Source organism: Diabrotica undecimpunctata, chromosome 3, assembly GCF_040954645.1.
Source record: "Diabrotica undecimpunctata isolate CICGRU chromosome 3, icDiaUnde3, whole genome shotgun sequence".
NCBI lineage: Eukaryota > Metazoa > Arthropoda > Insecta > Coleoptera > Chrysomelidae > Diabrotica > Diabrotica undecimpunctata.
Window position 1 is genome coordinate 77,759,341 of NC_092805.1, and position 23,164 is coordinate 77,782,504.

The 23,164-nt window shown below is 31.6% G+C and overlaps 1 protein-coding gene across 5 annotated transcripts in view; it reads left to right on the top strand.

Annotated features, from left to right (window-relative positions):
* emp (epithelial membrane protein) overlaps window positions 1-17,777 on the top strand; it is a 453,476-nt gene extending 435,699 nt beyond the window's left edge. For all 5 annotated transcript variants that reach the window (XM_072526105.1, XM_072526108.1, XM_072526106.1 and 2 more), the window contains 2 exons: window positions 3,959-4,084; window positions 17,409-17,777. In XM_072526105.1, coding sequence (XP_072382206.1) covers window positions 3,959-4,084; window positions 17,409-17,651 — 369 coding nt within the window. In that variant the 3' untranslated portion in view covers window positions 17,652-17,777. The remainder of the gene's footprint in view (window positions 1-3,958; window positions 4,085-17,408) is intronic.
* The last annotated feature ends 5,387 nt before the right edge of the window (window positions 17,778-23,164 follow it).

The window sequence follows — 23,164 nt, forward strand, 5'->3', positions numbered from 1 at the left end:
CTTCGTAATCTACGTGAATGGTTCGGGTGTAGTTCGATTGAACTTTTTAGGCGCGCTGCTAACAAAGTCGTAGTGGCCATGATGATTTCCAATCTCCGATAGGAGTGGCACGAGAAGAAGAATGAGAATGGACTTCAGTAGATTGAGAGATTCTTCTTTGTAAAGCGGGTGTGTCAACATGTGTAGTCTAAGGCTGAGGTCTTGTACCAGGTTGAGTTTATTTCTGATTGGGTATGTCGAATCGTAATTTAAGAAACGGTTGCTAGCCATTTATTTTCTGTACCAGGTAGTGACTAATCTGTTATCCGGTGTGCGAATAATTCGCATATCTAAAAACGTGATACTGTTATCAACCTCAAATTCACATGTAAATTGTAGGTCAGGATCAAAGCAGTTAAAAACTGATAAGGTGTCCACCGTCTTGTCCGGCGGGGTTGCTAAAATCAGATCGTCGACGTACCGTTTTACAAAGGGAACCTGGAAATCTAACTTCTTGATAATCTCATTAATAGGATCGTCTAGTACAAAGTTGAATAGAATAGGAGAAATCGTGGATCCCATAGGAGTTCCAAAAATGATAATATTTGTCATTAAAAATTAAATAATTGGTGTCAAAAAACAATTTTAATAATTCGGAAAAAGTATCCCAAAATATTGGACTGTGGGGTTGGATTTGGTTCCAATGGTTACGGAGAGAAGTTAATACACTGGAAAGTGAAAGATTTGTGAACAAGGATACTACGTCAAAACTTACTTCGACAAAGCCTCTGGGTAGCGGATAATTATTAATAAATTCACTGAACTGGAAAGAATCTGTTAAGTTGAAGTCATTATTATAATTGTATGCTTGTGAAAGAATGTTCGTTAGAAATTGAGCTATATTCGTGTTCGGAGCATTTATTGATTATAATATGGGTCGCATACTTAGTTGTGGCTTGTAAATTTTGGGGAGACAGTAAAATCTAGGAGCATAGCCATTGTAATTATGGAGGGATTTGGCTAGTTTCTCGTCAATATTTTTTTTGTTTTTAACTTCAGTGAGATATCGGTTGATTTTGTTGGTGTAGGTTGAAGTGGGATTGCGAAGAAGTAGATTATAGTATTTGCTATCATCTAGGAGTTGCTGGCCCAGGTTAATGTATTGCTCTCTCATCATAAGGACAGTGTCATTACCTTTATCACTAGTTAATACCATGAGGCCAGGGTGTTTTTTTAGAAAAGTGGACGCTTGTTAATATATTAGATCAATATCTCAATATCGCTTTTGGCGTTAAAAGGCTTATGTGGGAAGTTATTGGCAGATGACCTTAATTCAAGAAGGTCATTGGTTTCAGAGTGAGATAGTATCTTTTCTATGTCAGCTACGAAATTACATACAGGGTAGTCGTTGAATGAGAGTTGTAATTCAAACTTTGGTCCGAGAGAAAGAAGTTAGAGGACGTTGTTGGCACATTTTGGATGTCTGAGATTTTGTATCCATTTCTCGTGAAATGGTAAGCGATTGAACGGAGTGCTTCCTAGCTTGTTTAATTTGTTTTGGAGATGAGGTAGAGATTTATGTAGAAAGAAGTTGTATTTTTTGAATAGGGAAGATACTGATCCAAAATGGTGGAGGGAAGAAGATGTTCAAGTTGGACAGAGTACACACATGTTGACACACCCGCCTTACAAAGAAGAATCTCCCAATCTACCGAAGTCCATTCTCATAGATAACTCCTATCCGGCATCCATCATCAATAAATTTCTATATTCTAAAAGCTATGGGCAGTCCATTACTGAAACATCCAACGGCAAACATTAGCTTTCATTTCTGATAAAATACATATGAATAAGTCTCCTACTACTTCTGAACAAACCACAACACATGCTTCGCTCCCGTACTTCCCAGAAATCACCAACAAGCTTAACAAACTTTTCAAAAACTTACCTGTTAAAATAGCCTTAAAAAACACCAGAACCTTAGAAAATTTATTTTCGAAGACAAAAACTCCATGTCTATCATATGCCCTGTGCAGAGTGCAACTCCTGCTACATTGGCCAGACCAGCCGCTTTCTTCAAGGTCGACTAACGTCCCACAAAAGCGACTATTAGACGATTAGAATTTCTAAACTATATTGTGCCCTTGCACAACATGCCATTTCAACTAAACATAGTATCGATTTCACGAATACCAAAATACTGTGCAAACAACAAAATTATCACAAGCGATCCATCCTTGAAATGTGCCAAATTCTAAAAAATCCAGCGTCCGTAAATGAAAGAACCGACATCGACAACTTAAGCCAGATATATCACTCTCTCATCATACAAAACAAATAAAACAAACCCTTACAAAACATTAACTTCACTCTTTATTCTTTTTTTTTTTGTTAAAAAAGAAGTAAAAAAAGGAAAAAATGAATCCTTTTTTAAAAAAGGTCGGTTCCTTTTCGTTTATCAATTCCCTTAATAATCGTACCTCCCTGCATTCCAAAGAAACACATGTACGAAAACAAGTCACATGTGAAATTATGGCATCCTACAACCGAAAGAAAACAATCGAAAAGATTAGTGTGTTTTAACCCTTGAAACCTGAAAGAGCTTAAACCAACATTAGGTCAAAATTAAATGAACAATAGTGCCCTTTTACAGTTTTTCTTGTGTTTTTTGTTCCTTTTTTCTCGTTTAGTTAGTAAGTTTTAACATCTAAAAAGTTTTAAGAGTTTTAAAGAGTTTTTATAACATCTAAAAAAACCTACAAATTTTTTTGAGAGTATGAACGCTGTTTGTTGTTCACCTAGATCTTAGAATAATCTTTTCTATTATTTGTAGTGAACTGATGATGCTTTTAAAAATAAAAGCGAAACGTATTCAAGTAAATCGATGAAGTAGTTGACGACTTTCATTTGCCAATCATTGACCGATTAAACCTCTGCTATTCAACTATTAAATATATTTCAAATCTAATCAACGGTCGTCTTTTTTGCTATATATATATATATATAGATATATATATATATATATATATATATATATATATATATATATATATATATATATATATATATATATATATATATATATATTAGTAGAAGTGGGGGAAAAATAAAAAAATCATGAAAGGAAAATTAAAAATACATGTTAAATTAAAAACAACAAGAAAACTTGTATACGACACGTGTTTATTGCAATTTAATAATTACTGTGAAAAACAGAAAAAAATTGCGAAACACTCAAGTAAACAAAATATGTTTTAACTACAACGTTACTAAAAACGGTAGAATAGAACAATAAAAAATAGATACTTGCATCCAATAACAGATCTAAAAGCAGAAATATAAACAGCATGAGAAATTTGTATTAGTTTGAAGAACATGTAAAATCTTGTTAAATCTTAAGATACGGAAAAGGCTTTTTAAACGCTAAACCAGGTCAATTGTATAATGTGGCAAGGAAAAATAGACCATAAATAAAGCACTGATAAACAGACCAACATTTTTTGAACTTTGGCTATATGCCAAAACTAGAAAAAAAATTGAAAATGGCAGTGGACTTATTTACGAAATTAACAGAAGGAAGCTTAACTGCTTTGAATATCTCAAATAGTGGAAAAAAGGAATTAGTCAAGTAAATAATAAATGATAAACTTAGGGTCAAAAGTAAGTTAAAAGATGCAAAATGTACGGTATTTAGTAGAATCCTTTAGAATTTCAACTCATACAGACATAATTTCAATGGTAGGCGTCAACCTCTAATGAAAGAGATAGCAATACAAGAAGAGAAAGAAGATTGTTATACATACTTAGTTTGATCTTATTAGTGTTGTTGATACAAGTAGACATCATCTTGAATAATAAAAACTAATAAGACTTCAGGGCCCATTAAAGAAATAATAGGTATATCTATAAAAATATTTGATTTTGTAAATAAAAATGGAAATATTTTATTTGTTCCGTATTGCTAACTTCTATTTTTTAGGAAATGGGCTCAGCGATGTCTGCTAAAGCTCGCATTCAAATCAACTTGGCTGTTTCTCAAGTAATAGACATAAAACAAGTTGCCACATTCCCAGACATCATTTTCCCCATCTTGTGGTTCGAAGAGGTAAGTAACTTTTTAATCTTTAAGTTCACCCTAATAATATGGAAATTTGACTATTAGGGAGTATATTTAGTTAGAATACGGCCTTCTTGAAATTATTTCTGTCTGTGTGTTTGTCTGTTTGTATGTATGTTAAGTATTTTGAATTCAATGGCCAATGTAGCGAATATAGGTTACCAAAGTTGCAGATAATTTCAGATAGAGAGAAATCTTAGATGTTTGGCAAAACTAGTTTTGTATTTAAGAACCCTTTCCGGTCCTACGATAATTAGTTGTATTGGTTTTATTTAATTTTCCGTATTTTATTCATTATAAGCCCATGTTACTTTTATAATATAAAAGCAAATACATCTTCTTTATCTCCATCCAGTCTAGGTAGATGTGGAAACACTACATTTTTAAGATCACTTCACTCTTCCTATCTTTCTTTTTTTTTTCTAGATACCTGATAGACCATTTAGTACAATATTCAGATTTCTAATATTAAGTTCTGTATATTCTTTTATGTTCCGTCCAGTCTCTCATATTTCCTTCTAAAAGCTCTAAAGAAACTAGTGGGCCGGTTTGCATGCACGTCATTCGGGGTTAATCCTGAGCTGTTACTCCCATCGAATCTATAAGAGAGCTTATGGTAAAACTGTATAGGATTTCAAGTTAGTAAAGTACCTAGGAGTGATCCTTGATTTTAAACTTTCATGGAAGGAACATCTCGACGCCAAGGTGAAGAAGGCCGCAGCAGCTTTCTGGGCATGCTAAAGAACTTTCGGAGCCAAATGGGGTCTACAGCTAAAAATTTTATATTTAATGTATCAATCCATAATAAAGCCTATGCTGACATATGCGGCCATTATGTGGTGGTTTCGGGCTAGACTGGTTTCAACTACGGCCCAATTGACTCACCTTTAGCAGTTGGCATGCGTTGGCATCTCAGCAGCCATGTGGACCACTCTCACAGCGGCTCTTGAGGATTTGCTGGATTTATCTCCTCTTACATTTTATGGTAGAACACAAAGCTTATAGTCTTAACTGATCTGGATACAGGTTGGGAATGAATGGTCGGATGGGTTCTGACATCTGGAGACAGACCCTCGACTATTGTTCTGTGCTCTTTATGGCACAGAACAGAAGAGACACCCAATTTAAGTTCTCATCATCCTTCTTGGTTAAATTTCCCGACCGGGTATACCGGGATATCACGAAAACCTGCTCTGATCCGTCGTAGTGGGCTTACCTGGTTCATGGATGTGTCTACAATGGACGAGTGAGCAGGTGCTTGAATATATGGGAGCGGAATCGGATTTGTAGAATCTCCTTACATTAGTAGAATCGTAGAGATTAGGATAGTACGAATAGCACGAGATACGAGATTAGTCATCGAATGGACGAAGAACTATTGGCAGACCAAACAAAAGATGATGCGATAATTTACACAATTTAGAAGGCTAATATTAAAGAAGAAGCATGCTTTAAAGCCTACATACAAGAAGAAAGAAAAAGAAAAAATCGGAGTTCAATTAGGCCAGGCTCTCGGATCCTCTGCATCAGTATTTCAGGCCGAGATCTTTACGATCCTGGTATATGCTTAGAAGATAATAAATACAGCTTGATCAGGCAGGACTATCTCTATCTAGATTGGATATTGAGGGCAAGAGAGCACTTGCTGATGTTGCGCTAACCAATAGGGTAAACTTGGTATGGAAGGAAGGGCTGACGCCCTGGTAAGACAGAGCTCATTCACTTTGCAGGTGGGTCCCAAACCTGTGATTGGAGTGCCCTGTAATACTGGTCAGGGTAGTCATAAATAGCTTCTTCTGCGGATGTTCCAGGTCTTCTGGGCCTGTTGTCGAGGTATGAGATAAAATAGGCTCCAAAAAGTCGGGCCATCCAAAAGTTTTATAGCCCAACTTCTCCTTCTGGCCCTTAAATGATGTTCTTTGGTTGTCAGCTTGCTTACCGGCCACTGTAAACTCAGGCGGCATCTTCATCTGCTTGGATTGGCAGATGGCCCACGGTGCAATCTTTGTATTGAGAAGGTGGAAACCTCCTCACATGTCCTCTGAAAGTGTCCGCCACTGGTCTACCAGAGGTGGCTGATCCTGGGTTCGGTCTTTATGCAACTGAGCCAACTGAGAGAGTTGCCCTCAAAGAGACTTATGGTTTATGGTGACGCTACAACCACCGGTCGTACTCCTTGGGATATATAACAATGGAGGGACCAATACTGATTACTAGGCCCTTCCACCATGGCGAGGTAATCTCATAGCCCAGGAAGGTCACGTCATTTTGACCTAATTTCCTCGTTGCCATTGCTTTTTGGATTTTAACATTCCAAAGTCCTCTTTGGCAGTCCTTGTTTTTTTCTTCTATCTGTCAATCCCCAAAACTATCGATACCACCACATAAGCACCACAATGTTGCCAATAGTCTCTTCAGTACCAACTACTTTGAGTAGTTTATCTTTAGCATACGAACGAGACAAATACTCATAACAAGGCTGGTTTGATTCTGGACTTCTTTCAGGATTTTGACCAGTGTGGCACATACTAGTTTCTTTGCAAAGGATCCATACTTTGCATAAGCATATCTGTTTGCATGGGTATATCTGTTGGATATCCAAACAAATCTCCAAATCTAGTAAATCCGTCACCTGGGGGGATTTGGTTTATTATTGCATTCTGCACAATAAGCACCACCCTTATTACACCACCCACAATAAACTCCACCAAGTGTACCCATTCTTATACTTAGACTGTAATTCATTTCCTGAATATTTATGAAAGAAGTGAATTGTGTGCAGCAACTTCGGAGTCAGATGGAAAAGCGACAGGATAGGAAGGCACCATGTATCTATCTGGGTATGCAGAACATAAACAATCGCTTTGTTGTTCTATGATAAGTGACTTAAATGAACATAAGTCTGTACATTGATCTGTTTTTGAAAACAACGCATCGTCTGTTACTAACTCATGAAAATGCTTCGCAAAAATACCTTGGTCGAATTTTTATCCAGTTATAAGTGAATAATGTACTTAATAAGCTCAAATGAGGTAGGAATTTTTGTAAATATGAATTACTCCAGTCGCCAAAGACAAAACTGTCAAAAACTCTAAAAATCATACGAACAAGAAGAATTTTGGAAGAAAGTCAACTTAAGATTGGTGACAATACAAAAAAGATGCAAAAAGTTTGCCACTCCTACTCTTGGGCTTCCCCCTAAAGCCCCAATGAAAAAGATCGATTTACTAAGAATCTCTACGCCGACCGTAGAAAAAAATGTTTCGAATGAGAAATTTAGCTAAGATAATTTTTAAACAAAAATGTTTATTAGCACTTTGTGTGTAGAATGAACCGTTATCTCAGAAGAACGCTTGAACCCACCTGCGATTTTTAATGTCAGTTACGCTCGCCAAGTACAATTTTTAGAATTTATATGGATTTGACAATAAACATTCGATATCTTTTGATCAGAGTGCTCTATTAACAAAATTAAAATGAGTTTTGAAAGTGAAGAGCACAGTTTTGAACGCCATTTTTGACATTTTGGCACCAATGAAGTCAGTTTCTTTAAAGCTGTTACATAAATAAACTTTGTGCGATTTTGCCATTTTTTATGATTCTCATCTAGCATATTAATTTTGTCAATAAGACGCTGGTCAACAGATATCGAATTTTAACCATCGAGTACACATTTTACTTAAAAACTTTGAGACCTTAGAGCGTAACTGACATTCAAAATGGACGGTCGCTTCAAGTGTTGTTTCTGAGAGAACGGTTCATTCTACATAAAAGGTGCTAATAAACATGTGTGTTCAACTTTATTTTAGCTACATTTCTCATATAAAACATTTTTTTTACGGCGTAAATGCTCTTGGTAAATTGTTGTTATTCATTTCCTCCATCCTTTAAGGGGGTATAAGGGGCCCACGGGTAGGAGTAGAAAACTTTTTTGCATCTTTTTTGGGGTCACAAAATTAATATTCTCAATAAAACAATGCTTGTTTGTCTCGTTTGTAGAGATCAAATTTTTGACGACTAAACTAAATGAGAAGAAAAGTGAAGATATCTTAATATTTAGAGCTCCATATTTCACTACTTATACTTCTAGGAACACAAAGAGGAGAGTGTAAAATTGATATGAAATTGAATGTCCAATTTTTAATCAATTTAATTTATTTGACATCCATCAAATTTTACAGAGACATCACAGTTAATGCAGGAATTCCACAGAGCAGTGTTATGGAACCCATACAATATTTATTATATACCTGTAACATTCTTGCTACAGACAATACTAAACTGATCACATTTGCAGACGACACTTCAATACTAGAAGTCGGTAAAAGATTCGAGGAAACAACTTGACACCTTCAATATACAGTGAACAAAAATTAACCTTTGGAATAATAAATGGAGCATGAAAACTATTGAAGGGAAATCTGTCCATATCGATTTTTAGAAAACAATAAATAGTCACCCAGTTAGACTTAACAATACCTAGGGCTACATGTGGATATAAACTCAACGGGCAGGAACATATCGGAAAGAAAACTGAAGACTAAAACTGAAATACAAGAAATTATATTGGTTATTAATCAAGAACAAGGTATTAATTTATAAGCAAATGCTCAAACCAGTGTGGTCCTATGGTTTACAGTTATGAGGCTGTACTAGTGAAAGTAACTATGCTTGCCTTCATAGAGTCCAAAACCGAACATTTAGTAACATAGTCAATGCTGAGTGGTATATCCGCAACGAAGACCTAAATCAGGAACTTCCTATATAAACAATTAAAGAAGATTGCCAAGGGTCACGAAAACCGACTCCATAACCGTCCAAACAGGTGTTAGAAATCAAGACCTAGTCAGCAGGCTCAAACGTACCAAGCCTTTTGAACTTATGTGATAGTGATAAATATATATATGTATATATATATATATATATATATATATATATATATATATATATATATATATATATATATATATATATATAACTCAAATTTGGGAATGCCAAAAGTCCTTTTTTAAAAAGAATTTATTAGAGCTAAAACGACTAATTACAATAAAATCAGATTCTAAACTGAATAAAATATTAGTTAAAATAAAACATATACATTTGCAATTATACAATTCACAATATTACGAAACATAGCGTCAGCACTCCTAAGTTCAATGTCTTTGACAATGTCAGCACTCCTGAGTCCATGGCCTGAATAAACCCATAGGCGTCGCTCTATAACTCCTCTTCCCCTAGATTGAAGCTCCTTGTGGGAGGTGAATTTTCAAACTGGAATCGTCTGGGCCCTGTATGTTTGACATTCTTATGTCTTCCTTTCTTTTGGTTTCTTTTCTTGTTCTTATCGTTATTTTCTCATAGATAATGTAGATGATTATTACAACGATGGCAAGATATAATATGATCGTCCAAATGCTGGGAATGTGGTAATTTTCTCTTTATTCCATGATGGGTGTGATTTTGTTTGTGGGATTTTTTTTTCAAATTTTAAATTAATTTGGTTATTTTGTAGACGGCTTGGACATTGGAAATTTTTACCGTGGGTGCAAATGTCGTTGAGAGGTATTATTGTATTTTTATTTTTTTAGCAAATATCTTGTATTAGGTATTATTATTGCAAATTCTGACTCAATTTGTGTGGGTATAGGTAATAAATAGTAGAGATCAAAGATGTTCTCAAAATCGATAGGAATTGTCAGAAAATATTGAATTCGGTTTTCCTTTATTTTACAGGTAATTTCCAGAATGGATTCAAAATCTAAAATATTTTCGTGTTTTAATTCAAATGGTAATTGTGTTTTGTAAAATAAAGAGATTCTTTGTAACTCTCGAAATATATCACTAGATTTGATAATACTAGAGTGTAAAGTTTTGAGCTTACAAAAAGTAATAGAATTTTCTACAGTCTCCATCAAGTATAGAATTATATGTGATAATGAGTTCATTGAACATGTCTTTTAGATAAATAACGTTCTCAAATTTGGTTTGAAAATCGACAATGTCTTTTATTTCAAAAATCTTTGTTTTAAGGATTATTTCATTTGTTTGAATATCTTGAATGGTTTTATTGAAATTATCTATGATTTGTTGACTAAGAGAATATTGATTAAGTATCTGATGTTCTAATTTTAGTTGATTAGTTTTCAAATGTTCTAGTATTAAATTTATCTTCTCGCCATCTTCGGCGTCTAAATTACCTGTGATTGCTTTTACTATTGAACCCAAGCCATTAATCAAGCCTCTTTTCCTTCTTGTTAAATTAACATGAATATTTAGACCGCTAAATTTTTCTTGTATGCTATTTTTGATATATTGAATAATATTAACGTAGTTGTACGTCTCTGATCTAAAGAATTCGCTGTTAGAAATGTTATTTTTAAGATACTTACTCAAATTGCTTGTTCAGGTTGTCATATTCAGTTACAAGTGGTTTTAAATTATAAAAATGTACAAATGTATGACTAGATTTTTGGAGTTTTGCGGTTCCTAATTTTATAGGTAGAATGCCTAGGTTGTGGGTGATATCCTTTATTTTGGCTCTTGTATGTCCGATTGTGATGAACCTGGAAAAATATAAGTTTTCCGTTTAGGTCGTTTTACATTTGAAAGGTGAATGTTTTCGGTAGTATTTTTATGCCGCTTAATGAGTTTTGCTGTTTTCTTAAATTTATTAATGGATTTAATATTTTCTTTTTGGTATTTATTTTTAGTTTTTCCTTTTATTTGTCTGTTTCGCGTCTTTCATTTGCTTTATTTATAACTTTTGCTTTATTTTCTTGAAGTTTTTTGTTAATATTAGAATATAGTAATTTCATTTTATCCTTATGATTAGAAATATAATTATTAATTAATTGTTGCTCTAGGTCAATGTTAAATGGGGAGTTGGTGTCTAAATGTCCCGTAACTAGTTCATGGGGTTTCATTTTTGTTACGGCGTGGATAGTACTGTTGTGAGCTAATAATGCATAGTTTACTTTTTGTTCTATTGGGTCGGATTTATACTCATTTTGATTGTTTAGTAACCTGATATGTTCTATAATAGTTGAATAAAATCTTTCAGCTATACCATTTGATTCTGGATGCTGGGAGGAGATAAAGTGGATTTTTACCTTGTGTAATGCTAATAAGTCTTTAATGACTGAATTTTTTAGTTCTGTACCATTGTCTGAAATGATTTGTTCAGGAATACTATGGTGAGTAAAGAATCTAATCAAGGCGTTTGCTACTTCAATACCTTGAGCAGAATTAAGTTTATAAAGTTGGGCATATTTAGAGAAGGAATCGACTATCGTTAGAAATTTGGTATTTTCAAGAGTCATGGAATCTAAATGTAAAATCTGAAATGGCTTAATTGCTGTAGGAGTAATGCTAAATATTGGCTTTATGGGATTCCTATCATATTTTGTTATTTGGCATATTTCGCATTCATTAATATAAGTTTGTATAGAAGCTCGTTGATTGGGCCAATAATATAATGATTTAATTCGGTTATCCGTTTCATCTAAACCTCTATGATTTTGTTTGCCTTCATGATAGTTTTGAATTATTTCTTTAATTTCGTTTATAGGAACATCGATAAGTTTCTTAGTGCAATTAATAAATGATATTTGAGAATTTTTAAAATATTTTTGGATAACAACGCTAAATTTCTCATATACTGGGTCTTCAAAATAAAGGTGATATTTTATTTTGGGTATGGTATATTCTTTAATAAAATCAATAACATCACGCTCAAAATTGTTTTTTGAGAACTGGACAAGAATTCTTTGTCTTTTATCAAATAATTTGATTATAGTGGGACTAGCAGGATTAAAATTAACTTCAGAAATAAAAATTTGAATAATTCCCGTGTTTACAGGGTTTTCGGAAATAGGAATTCCGGGGGTAGGATTTTCTACATTGGTGTGTATCGTCTTTCCGTCATCAGGATTTTCTTCTTGTCTATTATCTTCATCTATTTCAACAATCAGCGATTCTGTATCTGGTTCATTATTAAGATCTTGTTGAGCTTGTTCATTAAGTGTTTCCATATATTCAAAAATATTTTTTGTGTTTTCCAAATTTTTTGTTTTATTGACGTTTAGCTCTATTCTGGATAATGTATCACAATTTGTATTTAAAGATCCTTTTTTATAAATGATTTCATAATCATATTATTCTAGTTTCAAGCGCCATCTTACTCGTTTGGAGTTGGTATCTTTCAATGAAAATAACCACTGTAGTGGTTTATGATCAGTAATAATAGTAAAGCGTCGTCCAAATAAATACGGGCAAAAATATTTGACAGCCCATACTATTGCCAGTAACTCTTTCTCAATTATTGAGTAATTGATTTCTGAGTTGTTCAAAGTTCTGCTTGCATAAGCAATTGGCAAGTCGGATCCAATCTTTCCTTGACTAAGTACGGCTCCTAGTGCAAAATTACTAGCATCTGTAGTGAGATTGAAAGGACGGGCGAAGTCAGGATACTGTAATATTGGTTCGTTTATGAGAAGTTGTTTACAAGTTTCAAAACATTGGATGTAATCTGAATCGTTTACATTGATTTCAGCATTTTTCTTTAGGCGAGTAGTTAGTGGTTTGGTAAGTTTAGAAAAATCTTTGATACATTTTCTATAATAACCTAAAAGTCCTAAACATCCTTTTAATTGTTTAGTATTTTTGGGTATTGGAAAATTTTTTATAGCTTTTATTTTGTCTGGGCTCGGCTTAATACCTTCTGGCGTTACGATGTAACCCAAATATGCTACTTCTTTCTTTAAAAACTCAGGTTCATCTATTTGAATTTTGAAATTTAATTCTCTTAATCTTTGAAACACTTCTTTTAAATTAACTAGATGCTCCTGAGACTTGTACTAAATATAATTATATCATCAAGATAAACCAAACATTTTTCATTTTGTATACCTCTCAGAATATTATCCATAACCCGTTGGAATGTTGCTGGGGCGTTACGGAGTCCGAAAGGCATTCGCAAAAATTCATAGTGACCATTTTCTGTATTGAATGCAGTTTTTTGAATGTCGCTTTCATCCATCTCGATTTGATGAAACCCTGAAGTGAGGTCGAGTGTCGTAAAGTATTGACACCGTTCAAGTTTATCCAATAGGTCACTAATGTTAGGTAAAGGGTATCTATCACCAAGTGTGATAGCATTAAGACGTCGATAATCTATTACGACTCTAAACTTAGGTTTCTTGGAGCCGTCCATTTTTTTTGGGACCGCCCATATAGGAGAGGACCAAGGAGAATCCGAAGGTCTAATAATGTCTTGATCCAGCAGGTTCTGATTTGATTTTGCACTTCCTTCCTATAAATTTGTGGGTATCTATAGGATTTTAAATATACTGGTATATCGTTTGTTGTTTTTATTGTATGTTTAATTTTATTAGTAAAAGTTAACTGGTTACCTTCGACATGAAAGATATCGGAATATTCTTTTATTAACTTTAATATTGAATTTTTTTCCTTAAAATTCATATGATCTGTTCGAACTTTAGAAATATCGAATTTGAATTCTTCAGCATTTATGGAAATAAAATTTGGATTTAAAATTTGTTCTTATTCAGCGAACTTTTCCACCATGATTGGGGAAGTTACATCCAATTTAAAATAAGATTCAGAAGAATTCAAAATCGTGCAAATAGCCTTATTGTTTTCTACCGTCGTAAGGCATTCCGGAATTTCTAATTTACCGATTTGTGTATATGGTATAATTACATCGCCATTTTTTATATTTTCAAGATTTAAACTGATAACTTGCTCGGTTCGTGGCGGCACTACTATACAATTCGTGTTTCCACTATTCCCGGCTTTATAATAATTTAATTTTATCTTACTCTGCGAAGTAATTAAAACATTATTGGTCAAATCAATTTTTGCATTTAATTTTTTTAAATTATCGAGTCCTAATAAGCAGTGAAAATAGTCATGAAATTTAAAAACGCAATAACTTAAATTTAATTTATTTTTAGTATTAAAAATTTTCCATAAGGGAATTTCAGTACAGTAATTTTCCTGTTTTGCTCCAAGTGCTGTTGAAATTTAAAAGGGTTTAAGAAAAATTGAATTTTTAAAATATTTTTCAGCGACTTCTGGGGTTACAAACGATTTTGTGCTCCCAGTGTATATTAGTACTTTAAGATTATGCTTAGGAAATACAATGTACGGCAATTCACTTTCGTTATTTATCAGATTTAAAAGTTCAACTTGAGTAATTATGGATTTTCCGAGGCTTTGTTCTCTAAAAAATGATTCTCATTAGTTAATTCAACTTCTTCGTTATCGCCAATATTATGTAGCTCCTCAGCTATGATATTTTGTGGTTGACTTGAAAATTTTTTATTGAAGCGTCTTTGATTTCCAAAATTTGTTGGTCTAAAAGTATTTTGACTAGTGGTACTCATTGGAGTTGGGGCTTGAAATCTTTGATTTGCATTTGATTTAAAGACATTACTACTTCTGTTATTTGTAAAAATATTATTTCCTCTGTTATTATTTGAAAAAGAGGTTGATGCTAATGGTTGTCTTGTTTGTTGAAATTGTGTGGAGTTTGTTATAGGTGGGGCTTGAATTTTCTTTGTCGAGGTTCATTGAATGTAAACGATCTGTTCGTTTGGGGAAATTTTTGTTGAAAGTTAAGATTTGGTCTTGGATTACGATTATTTTGAAAATTTGGCTTTGTTTCCTAGATTGTGAAGAATTATTTTCATTTAAGTAAATTTGAAAATCGTTAGTTAAAATACTTAGTGCAGAATTTAAATCCTTAGGGTTTTTAGTTCGCATGAAGGTGCCAAGTGGTTTTTTAGACCACGTAATAATACTCGTAGGGCTAAATTTCTAAAATAGTTTGATAAAATTAATAATTCTTGGTCATTAGAACGTGTAGTAATTAAAGATATTTGTAAATTCAAAAGATGTTGGACTTTATTGAAGAATTCAAAGGGAGTTTCATTATTTTGCTTTAATTCTGACATTTCTATACTAAGAGTATAAATATCTCTTTTATCAGCGTATGTATTTAGCAAGGAATGTTTAAGATCTTGCCAGGTCCTAACTACACATGCTGAAATGTTAATAGCAGCTTCACCTTTTACTTTTGCTAATATGCTAGACATAAGGTATTCATTCTAAAAATCATCTGAATCAACTGTATTATAAAATTTATTAATCAATTTTTCACAGATTTCGAGAGTGTAAATCTGGAATCATGTCAAGATATTCCTTTTTTAATAGTGGGATTGCCATTTTTATTTTATTTTTTAAGTAAAAATTTAAATTAGAAGTACGATTATTTATTAAGGAGGAATTAGAACAAAAATTATCTTTAATAGGAAGTTTTGAGTCAGAATCTGAGTCTGATGAATCAGAATTTATTAGAATTTTAGGCTCTCTATACGACATAAGCACTTACCAGAGAAGAATTGTCCACTCCATGTAAGCTGGTTCACTCAGAAGGTTTGACTAGGCAGGTATCTTCGATATTCACTCGAAAAGTCCACTTAACACGATTCCTGTTATAAAGGGCTACTCAATCCACCCACAGGAATATAACACTTCCGAATTAAGGTCAATAAATCGTTGAAACGAACCGAATTTATATTCGTTAAACCCGTTTGACCATCCTACTGACTGCGCTACTCAAATTTGGGAATGCCAAAAGTCCTTTTTTAAATTATTAGAGCTAAAACGACTAATTACAATAAAATCATGAAGTGGTATCACACTTACAATTTTCAATCAAAAAGTAATTAAATACGTTTAGTTAAAACTTTTTTGTTCAAAAAACACAAAATATTTTACTTAAAGAAGTATAAGTATATTGCTTTCTAAAGCTACTACACTGAGACTGACGAAATTTTGGAGCGAGGAGCTAAAACAGTTTCCCCTCCACTTTTCTATGTCGATCTTTCGAAAGTAACTTCGTTTCGAAAGGCTGTAAGTTTCGAAAAATTAAATGAATTTTATAGCTATAAGTTTCAATATAAAGCTTAGATTTTCATTCAAAATTTGTGCAAATTTTACTTCTTAATGTTTATAAACAATGGAGATATGATTTAAAAAAAATAGTCGCTAACTTCGTCCCTATTGGTCATAGAAGGTTAATTTTTTTTAAATGTGAGGTTTTTTACCAGCTATCCAATGGTTGTAAGAACAAGTCTGTAGCTTGAAAAATATAGAAGTTATTACAATTGTTTATAAGTAAAAAACATACCCCTTTTTCAAACGTTTATTTTATAAATAATTTCGACGAAACGCAATATGGATTTAACTTCTGAGATAGTCTAAGTCTTAGAGAATCCTATGAAATTTGCTAAATATGTCTAGCATCATGCATAGGGCAAGCTCAATAGTTTAAATAATTAGCCTCAGGGATAAACAAATTAAATAACTTTTTGATAAACTATTTGACCGATCGGGGGGAAATTTCGCACAAATTTAAAAAACGGTAATTCCTCGATGTTTAAATGTATTAATATCATTTTATTTTTTTAATAAAAAAGTTAATTAAATTTATAAAAAAGTGCAAAAAACTGCTTTTTTGCAAATATCTCCGTAAATTATTTATCAATTTTAACTGAAAAAACGGGAAAATAAAGATATTCTTGATATAAAAAAATGATATACCTAAATATCGTTTATTTAAAATTAAACAGAAACAACTTATAGACAAAAAATCAAAGTGTGACCATATTATTGTTTAAAAAAAACTCAAGGTAAAAATAGGAGTATCTTTTCATCTATTCGTCATCTAGTAACCCCACCTATGTCTTAAAAGCTTCAGATATCTGCGAAAAATTTTGCCGTGAAATCGATGATTTTTGCATAACCAGACTGGGCTACTAGGACAGTAAAGTAGAAGATCAGGTTAAATTTAAAATGCTGGTTAGTCTTAGGATTAGGGGCATTGTTAATATAATAAAAGAAATACCATAGTTATGGTTTGATATTTTTATTGTAAAGGCTATTTGTAATACTATATGTTTTAATAATTAAAAAAAAAATAAAATTATAAAACGGTATCAACTACAGCAAAAAAAATATCCAGTATTACTTCGGTACATATGTAAAAGTAAATAGCGATTCACTGGTTTGATCTAAGAACATTTTTAACTAGTGTTTGACTAAATAGTTTGCCAATATACTGCGTTTTCGATATATTGGCAGAATTGTTCGAAAAACTGAAAATTGACAATCATCTAAAGTTACAGCTGATAATATCGAAAAAACCGGTTATATAACACACTAATTCAAAAATGCACTTTTATTATCATGATAAAACTAAAATTTTAATTTTACTAACGTTTTTTAGGGCTTGGATTCTCTTCCACCAGAGATGACCGGTCTCATGAAAATCGCCACGACAGCTCCACCAATAGCCAAAGTCGTCATATCAGTCTCACTCTTTGTCATTGGAATCGTTCTACTCATTATCGCCATCTGGAGGCTAGTTAGAGGCGCAAATAGGCTTAGTTCACTTCACTTAGCGCCTGGACATGTTGGACAATCCACCAAGACCAAGGATGTCCCCATGGCGAATGTCCCAAAATACTAAAACATATTAGATAATAGAAATGGTGGTTAAAAATCGTTTTCAAAGGTAGTTCCTGGTTTACAAAAAAAAAGACATGACATTATACTGTTGTTTTGGAACAGAGATATATTAAAGTTTTTAACTATTTTACTTTCTTTTAATATTTTTAGGGTTAAATTACTTATGTTCTGACCAGGAAAATCATTTTATCCTTTACTGTAAATATCATAAAAAAATTATAGAAAAATTCTTAACTTATTTCCAAAATATATTTAATTAATAAATTAAATTGATATTATATATGTAAATATATAATATATATATATATATATATATATATATATATATATATATATATATATATATATATATATATATATATATATAATTCTTAAATTGAAATATTTATAAATATAAACATTGTTTAACTATATACGGATGGTATTCACCTTTTGTTCTGTTAACAAACTTACAAGTTACCACAAGAAAAACATGTTTATTCATAAATTTATTTATTATTGATATACAGATAATTGCTCAAAAGATTAGAGCGGTTTGATTAAGAGAATATTGGACAAGATTAGATAAGATAAGTCTATGTATACTGTAATCTTCAAATAGATAATTGCTCCATTTGCCAATGATATGTGCACTTTTAAAAGGATAAAATATGTTATGGTTATAATTTTTTTTTCTTTGATTTGATTTTTTTAGAAATATGGGATACTTAGACTTAAGCTAAACTGACTTCCAGTTACTTGTGCGGCTAATTGTCTTTTGCTTTGTGTATTATCAAGTTCTAAAAAAGTTTCTGAAGATAGATCGTATTTATATTGAATTAGGAATAATTTTTCTTTCTGAAATAAACTATTTTTATAACGACATTTATAATATTCTGTAAATTAAGAAACTCTCCTTAAAAAGAGTTTTTTATATGAATGAAACTTAATATTGTCTAGATTAATTTCATCCTAGCAGCTGAAATCGAGTCGACGAGCTGACGAATCGAGCTGACACAATTCCCGAGTGTTATAAATATGTTTATGTACCTGAACCCTCTCAACTGTAGAGTTTACTGAATCTGCTTGCAGGTATAAATCATCTGATTCCATATATTTTTAAGTCGACAATTTAAAAATTATCAAGTGTATTGAGGGCATAGAGTCTTGCTCTGACAATGTTTTTATTTGTGTTTTAACCGGCACAGGTATCAGAAAAGGATGCTATCTGGTTTACAGTTTTGGGTAGGTTTAGTAAATATTTAAGGAGGCATGGCCCAATCTAAGAACTACATTTGATACCATGTGTTTTATCCCAGATATAGTAATAACCGTCTCGGTTAGGATATTATCATTTGTAAAATTTGTAACATTTAGCTCTTGTAATATATCTGAAAATCGTCAGCAAACGGTACAAGTAGTATAGCTTGAGGTTCCAACTTTATTGTTTTAAATGATTTTCTCATCTCGGTGGGTGCCGGTTTTTTGTTCTTTTATTCCACGTTCATCGACTGTGTTTCGGCTGTTTTATGCTTTTCATACTCTTGTCTTAAAAGTTTTTTTTTCTTGACCTCTTTGACCATTATTGTATTACAGTAATAAGCACTATTCTTTTTTAGAAAAGAAAAAAAAATCATGAAAATAGTTTGGCACATCACTGTGAGACCAATCTTACACTATTAATAGCACAAAAGTCTTGATATAGTCGATATATGATAGAAAAGTCTGCATTAACATAGTTTTTAGTTGAATCGCGCCTTATATAATTCGACTCAATTCTTGGAAATAAGTTGATATGATCCTTAACTTTCTGTCAGTATGTCTCAGCAGTTGCATTGTAGGGGTTGCAACCTTCCTTTTATCATAATCGACAAAAAATGTTTTATTCATCAACCCCTTAACACAATTCTTGACAATTTTACAAGATATAGCAATCGGGGCTGTAAAAAACTTGAGACAGACTCGATTTCTTGGCCAATTATTGGCTGTTCTTATTTACTTTCGATTTTTTGTTATAGGATTCTGCTTCTAGATACAGCCACTATTTGTATTAAATAACTAAACAGCGTTTTTTTTGTTTCTTGTGATCTACTAGGGTGAAGTAATATGCATGTAGCTGCTGTATCCATGGCTCTTCAGAAAAGAGTTTTTGACCTTTGAACCTTTTTTGGCACTTTAAACAATCTGTTGGAAAAAGACTTTGTTCTAGAATTTCTTTTACCACCAAGCCTTAATCTTTTTTTCAATATCTATATTATGTGCTACTACTTAAGTGGTTTTTTCCAATTCCAAATTTTTTGTGGCAACTAAAATAAATAATTAAATTTAAGTAAACAAGATTCCCTTACAGAGACTTTTTAATCTCAAGGCCACAATTACCTGTCATTGTTCCAAAATCCTCAAAAGAAGAAAAGTTCTCAATTAACTTAATTGTAATTATTGCACAGAAGTTCTCTTGCAAGATGGTGTTAGCTAGTTTAAAATTGTAGTTATAACTTAGCCCGAGTGTGCATACGAAACTCCTTGCTATTTTTCATTACGAATTAACTCATTTGCCAAAAAAGAGTCAATTAACACCTGTGTGCGCTAGACCAACGATATGTTCTATTGCAGCTAGAGTCTTAAGAAAGCAGTCAGTAATTCTAGGGCATAATTTTAGTTCTTACTTCGCACTTTGATTTTTTGTCTTTGTTGCAGTTACCGAATTACCCTTCATTCATATTTCGTAGGTGTAAATCTGCTATGTTTTATTCACGAGTCATTTTCTGTATTACATTAATTAGTAGATTTGTCTTTATATCTATAAAATAGACAATCCAAATCACTAGTCTTTGATAATCCAGATTCACTAGTCTTTGATATTTCAGTAGATGTGTATCTGTGTGGTAAGTATTAAAAAAAATTATCAAGCAATACCTCCACATCACTAAATTTAAAATTTACAGTTGTTGATCCTATATAATTTTACAATGCTGCGTAAACCAGTTCGATGGGATTAATATTAGGGTGATATGGAGTAATAATTATGTGGTTAGGTACCATATTTCCTTTTAACATAATAAATGGCATATTTTACCAATTTTTCATTTTTATAATTCGAACAAAATATACTTCTAATGCTCTGGAACTTGCCATATTGACTGTAACAACACTGAACTGTATTAAAAATAAAATAACCCCATGTTATTAGCATGGCCTAATAACAGAGAATATTCCGTAATTTTTGATACGGCTAACATAGCTTTTGCGGGTCACTCTTAGTTTGGTAAGTAGTATTTATACCAAAAACACTCAATAAATACGAGAAAAAGGCGATTAAACATTTTGACTTTACTAATATGTTTATTAAATTTTTGTGTTAATTTTACGATTTATAAAATGTGCATATTTTACCTAGTATTATTTTCTCAATGGTTATACTACGTGATATATTAGCTTTTATAATATTGTAAAACAAAACCTACGTTCAAAAGACTATTTTTAACCACTGAATTAAAAAACAACGAATTAAAATTATATCAATATTTTGATTGACAATAAGTGTGATAATTATTTTAATTAGGAACTAAAATTGCCTATTTTACTAAATACCTTTATGTATATACAAGATTTATAACTATTTGCTCAAAAACAAATACAAAATTTATACAAATTGTTTTTATATGAATATTGTTGAATTTTGAGGTTTAGTAAGTAAATCAATACCTAGGGACCAAATTTTTAGGTTGTTCTATAATTTTATACCATACAATATGAAGATTTAAGCCTCAAAACTTTTTCTTGTTATATAGTCATAAATTTCTTTCTAGTTTTAAGAAAATACAGTGAAATGTATCTAAAAGAATCCGGTCCAATGGTGTGGTACTATATTTTAAGAGACTAGCAAATTTAGATGTCTATAAAATGTCTCAAAATACAGCAAAATACAGCTATTAAATAAAACAAAATTAACCAGAGTTTTACATATATAGCAGTGTATTTTAAATTTTATCATGATAATTATACCCTGGCCTATTTTACTACAATTTTTCCATTTTTGCATCGTTGATACTGACTTGTTGAAAGTTTTGGTACAATTAACAAACATAAATTATGTAATTTACGATTGCCAACTTCATTTCTAAAGACCTTTCTTTGACCTGCTCATATTTTTAAAGAAAAATTATTTTGACCTTAAAGTGTGTAAAATGATAAGTAGTTAAAACTAACTGTTGTTTTATTATGAGACATTTTATATTAGAAACTTTTTAACAATTGGACAAAAATCCAATAGATATTTTTATATTGTGTATATTTTTTATAGAGAGTTTTAAATTTGAGTGTTTATTTTTAGACACAAGGGAATGGGTGGGCCAAAAATTGTTTTCAAAAGAATGTTAATAAAGACAATAAATACATATTGATCTACAAAATACCAGAAATTATTTTATTATCCTTTTTGCTTATCCTTCGACCAAATAAATTATTAACTGCTATATGTTATGAGAAGAAACTTAAATTAAAATTAAAAATGTTTAATTCCAAATGTCAAATATGTACCTATTATTTTTAAGTATAATTATGGTTTATTCTCATAAAATATAGCGGGGACTATAAAAAACAAGAAAATATTTTTTTAAACACAAGTTCCATTTATCTACGCTTATTCTTCGTTAGTTTCTAGTGTAACATCACTCTAAATGTGCAAGTATTGTAAGCAGTGGTTTATGAAGTTTTTATAAAGAGGCCTAATGTCAAAAATATTTTACTCTATAAAAAATCAAATACTGTACATATTTGGGTATGATGAGAGGTTCAACATTTCGCTTTAAAAATCAACCAAGTGCTATAAAAGAATAACTGCGACTAACGCAAACCTAGTTTTTTTGCAACAACCACTTAATTTTAGTATAGTTACAATAATAATATGCTTGCATGACGCGAGCAGCTTTTAGAATAAACCTGAAAAATGAGATGTCACTGATACACGTTATTTAAAAACTCAATTAGGGTAGAGTTAACATTGTTAACGTAATAAAAAGAGATATTCATTAACGACTAATTATAAACGGCAATTGTTTATGTATGATCAATATGTTAATATTGATATAAATTGAAAGAAGTAGAAAAACAAGTTTTAAAAAACCATTACAATCGGTGTCAGAACCAATAAATAGTATTTATTAATGTTACAGACTTCTTTCATTAAAAAAAGAAGAATAGTGGGAATGTATACTTATTACTTTTCATTAGAAATTTTACATCTGAAAATTCCTATTATCTATTATCGTTAATATCTATTAACCACTATAAAATTTCCAAAATAAAATTTTGTTTTAATTGATTTATATTTATTTTGTTAATTAACTTCGTGTGAATATTTTTTTGGTTAATATTGACTATCAGCACGTATGCGTGGTTGTATAGAAATCTCCATCCGGTCAAAATGTAAATAACTTTTAACAACCAATTTTAGTAAATAGTTGGGACTGCGATCACCAAACCTAGTATACCCTCGGATTGATATCAAATTATGATTTTTTTTTGTTTGTGTAT